General features: G+C 34.6%; 1 protein-coding gene across 1 annotated transcript; it reads right to left on the bottom strand.

The window, feature by feature from the left end:
* Positions 1-6897: 6897 nt before the first annotated feature.
* Positions 6898-8065, bottom strand: LOC111024726 (ribosome-inactivating protein bryodin II). Its single transcript, XM_022302499.2, has one exon. The coding sequence runs from the start codon at positions 7997-7999 to the stop codon at positions 7073-7075; it is 927 nt and encodes a 308-aa protein (XP_022158191.1). The 5' UTR covers positions 8000-8065; the 3' UTR covers positions 6898-7072.
* Positions 8066-8632: the final 567 nt, after the last annotated feature.

The following is an 8632-nucleotide window of genomic DNA, read 5'->3' as shown; positions in this document are numbered from 1 at the left end:
AATTAAGTCCTTGCCTACTGTTATTTTTGTGAACCAAGCAGAGTACTTACAAGATTTATTAGTCCGTTCTGGAATGTGCTCGGCCAAATCATGCTCCACTCCTATGTCCACTTCTATTGATCTCCATGCTTCTACTCCCATGTTTACTGATGCATCTCTCTATCGTCAATTGGTGGTTTCATTACAATACTTGACGTTTACTCGTCTTGACATTACTTTCTCTGTCAATCGGGTTAGTCAGTTCATGCAAAATCCCACAGTTTTTCATTATTCTGCAGTTAAACGTATTTAGCGATATCTAAATGGCACCAAGGATCTTGGCATTTTGTTCCATAAGAGTTCCTTGACCCTTTCTGCCTTTTGTGATGTCGATTGGGCTGGAGATGCTATTAATCGCCGATCTACCACTGGCTTTGTTACATTTCTTGGCTCGAGCCCTATTTCTTGGTCGACCAAAAAGCAATATACTGTGTCTCGTTCTTCTACTGAAGCTGAGTATCGGTCTTTGGCCACTACTACTGCTGACTTATACTGGTTACGACAACTTTTATGTGACTTGCATGTCTATTTGAAAGATCCCCTCCCCCCTCTCCCATATTATGGTGTGATAATATTTCAGCAATATCTCTTGCCAGCAACCCGGTGTTCCATGCTCGCACCAAACACATAGAAATTGATTATCATTTTGTTCGTGAAAAGGTCGTGTGCAAGGATATTTCTGTTCGCTTTGTGTCATCCAAAGACCAAATTGCTGATTTATTTACCAAGGCGCTGTCTACACAAGCCTTTTTATCTTTACGTAGCAAACTCGTGTTTTCTGTTCAACCTTGAGTTTGAGGGGGTGTATTAGGTTGATTGTTATAACCTCCTCTAGTTATGATTCTTCTCTAAATTAGCTAACTTATTCAGTATTATTTAAATTAGTTATACTTAGGCTCTACAAGAGGGCTGAATGTATTCACTTCAAAATCATCTCAATACAGAAATTGTTCTATCTCCATCCCTCTCTTTAGTTCTGTTACTCGGCACCGTCCGAGGTGGAGGACTTGGTCATTATTTTTTTATCAAATCGCCAATATTGAAGATATATTGTCCGGGTTTGATCTGCTCAACACGACAAGCTCGACTTCAACTCCGACCAGGGTAACTCATGTCGGAACCTAAACCTATAAATAGAGGGCCTCATTTCAACATCAAGTATCGAATTTCTCCTCGAATTAATATTGAGTCCGAGCTATTTACTGACTTGAGCATCGGAGATTTTGCCCTCTTGTGCAGGTCTTTCCGTTGTGATTCAGGTCGGAGCAAGGACTGAGTTCGACCTGGACCAAGGTTTGACGTTGTGCATTTCTTTGCATAAACAAAGCTTGGGTAGGAGGCTTGTGAATTTGTGTAAAATGCATGATAATGCAAAATTACAAAAGCAAATAATTAAAAGACAAAATATGCAATAAAAAGAAATGGACCAAAATATTTTAATAACAAATAGTAAATGACAAAAATAAATGACTTGACTCTCAATAGTCCCTAGTGAAGTCGCCAAGTTGTCGCAACGTCATCGCGATGGGGAGCGACCGTCATCCCCTGAAGGGTCTCTTTCGAGACAAGGGTTTGGAGTCGTCACCAATCACCTACGAGGCCGGATTTGTCACCTAAAAATGAAGACAAAGTCTGCGAAAATAAATTGTTGGTTCTAGAGTCAACTGAGCGTAGGAAAAGTGTTGGCACGCTATGACACCCGTTCGAAAATGGTACCACATTTTGTCAAAAATTATCCTATTATTTATTTGGTCCAAAAAAATGTTTTATTTTATTTTAAATGTCTCGTATTTCATTAATTCATACTTTTTTCTAAAATATGAACTATGAAATTTTTTATTTAAAATAATTATTTAGTAAAAACAACGATAAAAATAATAATAAAATAATTTAATTTTGAGATGTACAAGAACTCGAACTTGGGTCACGAATATTAAAACTCAAGTATCTTAACCACTATGCAAACAAGCTAAAATGCAAATATTATTTTCTTTTACAAAAACAAAATTTTAATTTACTTTTTAAATTAAAACAAACAAATAAAAACAACTTCTTATTTATTTCAAAATTAAACATATTCTTTAATAGAAATACTTTTATTTTAAAATTTAATAAAATAAAACAAATTTACTTAAAACAAATTTATTTGCTGAGATTCTTTCCAAAACTATTATTAACAAACTTATTTAACAAGATTTTATTCCTTTATTTATAAAATATGTTTTAAAAAATGGTATATTTAAAAAGTTCTCAAAATTGCACCTTTGAAATGAAAAAATAAAAAAACAAAACTCTTGTTCTTCTAATTTAAAACAAACTTTTATTTATTTTACAATAAAAAAATAAAGAAAAATAAAATAAAACCCATTTTGACTTTTAAACAAAATTATTTTAAAAAAATCTTTTACTTTTTTTCAAAAAAAAAAGAAATTTATTTAGAAAAAATATTTTTGAAGCAAAATCTTTTAACTTTATTGCAAAATCTTTATTTATATGCCAAAATTTAAATGTATATTTTATTTAGAAAAACCAAGAAAAAATAACAGTGGGTACTTTTTGTACCGCCCGTCTTTGTTGTGTTCGTGCTGGATTTGTCACAATCGCTGTCGGGTATTGCCAGTTTGTAGTTTGTCGGATTGGTGGCAAACTTTGTGTAGAGAAATTAGAAGAGAAAAATGGGTTTTAAGTAGTCAGTAGTGAAGAAGAAGAGAGGAAAAATTGGTTTTTGGGCTGTACAGCCCTTTTACCAAGGTAGTATTGTATTTTACCCACTTTTTTCAAAATTTATGTTTTCTAATATGAATTTTTTCCCTCCCTCATTTTCTAGTTTTTTTTTCTCTCTTTTTTTCATTCTCTTTTTCTCTCATTCTTTTTTTTTTAACTAATAGAAGGGAATAGAAGAGAGGAGAGGGGGGAGAGGGAAGAGAGGAGAGGGGGGAGAGGAAGAAGAGAGTGAACGACAGGAAGGAAGAGAGGAGAGAGGAGAGAGGAGAGAGGAGAGAGGAGAGAGGAGAGAGAGCTAGAGGAGAGAGGAAGAGGAGAACGAGGGAGCGGAAGGGAGAGAGGAGGGAGGAGAGAGAGTAATTAATTTTCATTATTATTATTTTGTCTTTTCATCTTCGAATATTTTTCAATCATAAAAATTAATTTTTTTCTTTCTTCCTCCCACGTTCTTTCTCTCTCTCTAAAAATACGGTTTCCTCTCTCTTTCTCATACCTCTCATTCTACGCGTACATCTATCTCACCCTATCTCTCACTTCCGGTCAGATCTCGATCTCGTTCTTTCTCTCGATCAGATCTCAATCTCGTCCTCGATAAGATCTCACTACAAAAAAATGACATTCAGCGACGAAAATATTTCGTCGCTAAAGTAGTATTTCCGTCAGCGTTCAGCGACAAAAAGAAAAACGTCGCGTGCTTTGTCACTCAATAAATGTCGCTATTGGGCATCGGCAACGAAAACGCGCACGTCGCAAAGTTTGGGGACGAAAATGCAATTTCGTCACCGCAGCGACAAAAATATTTACATCAGCGCAGCGATGAAATACTTTTCGTCCTTGCAGCAACGAAATTACATTTTCGTTGCTTAAAGCAACGAAAATCGTAATTCTGTCCCTAGTATAGTTGCTGATGTAGTTTTGTGGCGAAAATGTTTCGTCGTTAACTTTTTTTATCATACATTAATTTTAGCAACAAATAATTGCATTTGAGCAACATTATTAGTAAACTAAAAATACAATCCTTCATAAAAAAAAACACTAACAATAGCATATCTAATTTTAATATTCAAAGTTCCAATGACATAATTAGTAAAATGCTGGTTAAACGTCGTCGTTTTGTAGCGACGAAATACGTTTTGTCGCAACAAAAGCTACGAAAATGGCCTTTCGTGGCTAGGAAAGTGACGCAAACGCGTTTTCGTCGCTTCTTTAGCGATGAAAAATGCTTTCTTCACCTTTCTTGCGACGAAAATAATTTTGTTGCTTTGTTTCGTCGCTGAATCCAATAATTGTTGTAGTGTCTCAATCTCGATCTTACTCTCGATCTATGTCTTGGATCTTGTTAGTTTTGGTTTAGATTTCTTTCGCTAAAAATGGAAGACTCGACAGTATCCACAGTTTCGCAGAAGTTGGAAGAAAATCCAGAAATTATTTTTTTGTGAATGTTTCATGAACAACAAAAAACAAAAATGGGGGAGTGAATGAGAGAGAATAAAATAAAAAATGAGTAGAAAAAGAAGAAGAGAGAGATTTGTTTGGGTTGTGTTGGGATTTGGGAGGAGAGAATAAAGTTTTCAAATTATTAGAAAAAGAAAATGCATTGTTTTAAAGAAAAAGGAGGGAAATCTAAAAATTAGGGGAGGGGCAACAATGGTTATTTGATATCTAAAATGATGTCAACAAAGTTTAGAAAACTTAGGTTTTTAAAAAAGTGGGTAAAAACAAATCCTCCGAAATCGGCTATACAGCCCAAAAACCCAAAAAAAAAAAAATATTGGATTTTTTAAATCTCACTACTCCACTACTTTCTTTTGGCTCTCCCTCAATGCTTCTCTCTGTGTTTCCCATCTGCTCTCTACCTTTCCTTAAATACACACGTAATGTAACCATAAGAAATAAGCAGAGGGAAAGATGGAGGAAAAGATGGAGGAAAAGAAGGAAGAAAGAGCCATATAACAAGCTTTGACGAGAAAAATAGGAAAGGGAGAACGACACGTTACTCGAGTTTGAACGAGGAAAAAATCAAAGGAGAAACAGAAGAGAAAAAAATCTTTTCATAATCTTTTTTATAAATAAATCTTAATTTTAAAATAATAATAATAAAAACCAAATTCTTTTAAAAACATAATATACTTTTAATATTTAATTTAATTAAAACTTTACATTAAAACTTAGGTTATTTTTAACTAAAGCAATTATATTAAAATTTATATTATTATTAATCAAACAATTAAAAATTAATTTAATAATTAAAAATGAACCGGACCAAATACGGTCTCTAAAGTCATTTAAGAAGATTTTCAAGTAAAAAGGAGATTAGGAGATTGCAAACTTGAAAAAAAGATAATTAAAAAAAATAAAAAATCAGTGTTGATCGCCTGAGCGCTCTGAATTGGAAATGGTGACGTTGAAAACACCGGATCGACGACCAGATACCCATGACAACTGTCAGACCTATAAATTCATATTTTAGGCCAGTTCAAACCTATAAATGGCTAAAAACACCATTTTTTAGGAGAATCCTCCTCTTTTCTTCGTTCCTTACACTTTCTTTAGGTTTTAGTTTGTGCTATTAATATTCTAAGTTAATTTTGTCTTATATTTCTTTTCTAGGGCTCTTGATGTAGCCAAAACTATGAAATCTTGAGCTTGATGGATATATTAAGTTATTTTCATTGTTGGGTTAACTTTCTAAACTTAATGCTTTATTCAATTTGCGAACAAGAGATGAGAGTTGAATCGAACCTTAAATTTTTAGCCATAGCTATGGGTAAACATTCAAGGTTCGATTCAACATCTCTGTGTAGGTTATATCGTAAGACAAAGATGTTTACAAATTTTTGTGTAGCATTTACAAATCTCCCACGCTTAATGCTTTTTAATTGGTTCGAAATTTCACAGAGACGAAGGAATTTGCTTCTTGAACTGTTTGCTAATGCTCGAAGAAAAATTAGCTATAAATAAAAGGGAATTCAGTATCAACATAGAAAAAAACAAAGTTAGCCAGAGTATTAGAAACTCAAGACATACTAGTGAAGTCGCGGAGCCCTCAACTTTTTATATATTCGTTTTTGTTGGGTTTGTAAGGTATGAGGCCTACGGAAGGGAATGATCATGAGTATATAAGAGAAGACAATTATCTCCATTAGTATGAGGCCTTTTGGGTGAAACCAAAAGAAAAGCCGTGAGGGTTATGCTCAAAGCGGACAATAATATCATACCATTGTGGAGATACGTGGGATACTCAGGGTACCGTTGTCCTTAACAAGTGGATTCAAAGTCATGGTCTAAACCTAGCTGTGTCGGTGAATCCTCGAGTGCCGAACAAAGAATAGTGAGCCTCAAAAGGTGTGGTCATGGTATAATTCGTGGGTGTGCTCTATCAAGGTTGTGTTGCATCCTTGAGCCTTGGATAAGAGCACAAGCTCTCGTTTATGGTCTCCGAGAGTAGGCGGATGAACGACTACTTGAGGAGAGGCTCAGTGGTACTTTGTTCGAGGGGAGGATTGTTGGGTTTGTAAGGTGATTGCAAATAAAGTCCCACATTGGCTAGGGAAGGGAACGATTATGGGTATATAAGAGAAGACACAATTATTTCCGGTGAAACCAAAAGCAAAGTCCTGAGGGTTATGACCAAAGCAAACAATATCATGCCATTATGGAGATACTCGGGGTACCGTTGTCCTTAACAATTTTACATTATTTCTTTTTAGTTTGATCACATGTTTCTTTGTAGTTTGATCAAATCGATTAAGGATAAATTTAATTGGTATTATTGGTAAATTAACCATCATTGTGGATATGATACTGTACTTATCCCTTTATTAGTTGTGACAACTAGTACACTTGCGAAATCGAACAAAATATACAAGAGAAATCATTACCGCAAGCTATAGAGGGAAGGTTCATAAATGGTCTCTATCGTAAAATCGATTTTCGAAGTAAAAAAAAAAAAAACACAAAAACAACAAGAAAAGGCCAAATTCCAAAATAGTTTTCAAATTTGAGAAAATTTAATCATGTGAGTTTTCAACATATGACAAGGATTTAAAAAGGGTATTTGAAATTAGGTTTGAAAATGAAAAATGTTAGTGAAAAAGCAAAATTTAAAACGTGTATAACAAAAAAGAGAAAAAATGACTTAAAATATTAATCCATAGTTATTTTGATATTATAGTAGGCAACCAAAGCAAGTATTCCACATTTATTATTGATTTAGACAAAGCATATGGCTTAGTACTATTAGTCTTCACATGCCTTTTGTATTATTTCACTGCGTGGAAATTCAACTCTCACCACCTTCTTCTTCAGATCAGAAGTCAATTCCAAATTCACCTCGACCATTTTCCCATTCTTTATTGAACTCTTCCATCAGTTCCATTAGATCTCCATTGCCCCTCGGCTTGCTGTAAAGCAACAGTGCCATGCCTTCCACAACTTTGGACTTCACATTCGTTACAAGAATTGGTTTGTTGGTAACACTTCGAACTTCGATAGGACGAGCAAATTCTCCTTTACGATTCTGTGCAATTTGTACTTGTTCAGATAGATCAGACCAACGATTCTCTAAGCTTAAGAATCCTGGGTCTGGCTTAAATTTAGTCTCGACATTCTGTGAAACTTTTGTCTCGATGTACTTAAATCTTGCCGCTTCTGAAATCGTCTGAATCATCACAATGAATGCTCTAGGGACAGAAGTACCAGCGTTATAGTGGTACATGTTGCCGATAGCACTGCCTAGTTCAGAGAATCCAAGATCAATTTTCTCTCTTGAAATCTTTCCTGCAGCGGTCTCGAGGCCGTCGTAATTGCCTTTGTAAGGAAGTATTTCTTGCTTGATGCCTTTGAATAGCACATCTCTTGCTTCTTTTGAGGCATCTTTCAGAAAGTAGGCTTTGTTTCCAGCTTGATATGCGACGATATAAACGTTAACTACGTCAATTGCAACAGTGATGGTCTCATTTTTGTAGTTGGTGAGATGGACTAGTATGAAGCGCGCCGAACTCAAGGCCGTGGCCGCTAGCACCGGTATGTTGTACACTATTTTGGAGTTGATTGTGAGAGCGTTACGCAAATTCTGTATGAACTGTTGGTAAGTTTTGCCAGTAGCACCCAACAGAGAGAAACTGACATTAGAATTGGGAGCATTCACAGCACCATTAGCATGCACACCATGAATGCCAATATCATTGAAGGGAAGGGGTTGAATGAAGGGTTCAGATGACCTCACACACTCCATCCAGAGAATTATAACACAATCTAGTTTTCAGTTTCAAAGTTGTGGTGCTCATACAAACAAGTTAAATGTCTATATTTATAGTGCGGTTGAGCAAATAACTCTCAAATGCAATCACCAAACAGATTTAACATTAAAATAAATTAAAATGTTAAATTATTACAAGAAGTTATTTGAGTCAAATAAGTTTCTAAGTTTAAAAAAATTCTCCAATACATTCTTGAATGTTTAATTTGTGTCTAATCAATGCCTGAAATTTTTATTTTGTGGGTTGGGTAATGAGATTGAAGCCATTTCGATGGAACCAAAGCAAAGTCACGAGAACTTATGTCTCAAGTGGACAATATCATATTAATGCTTAATCATCCTTGGTTCAAATTTAACCACTTAAGTTGTGTTGAATTAAGCGTCCTTTTGGTGACATTTCTGTTTCTTTGTATTTGTTTCTTGTTTCCTAATTTTTAGAAACATAAGCCTTACATATTCGTTACCAAATATGTTACTTTTTTCTATTTTCAATAAAACAAAAATAATATGAAGGGAACAAAAAAAAGATATATATTATACCTTTGTGGATAGCTGCAATATTAAGCAACTAAAAATAATATTCCACACTTTGGAAGGGAAAGATATATA

This window comes from Momordica charantia, assembly GCF_013281855.1.
Source record: "Momordica charantia cultivar OHB3-1 chromosome 7 unlocalized genomic scaffold, Mcharantia_2.0 BLBB01000007.1, whole genome shotgun sequence".
NCBI lineage: Eukaryota > Viridiplantae > Streptophyta > Magnoliopsida > Cucurbitales > Cucurbitaceae > Momordica > Momordica charantia.
Note: the sequence above shows the minus strand (reverse complement) of the source record. Positions and strands in the feature narration are given on the sequence as shown.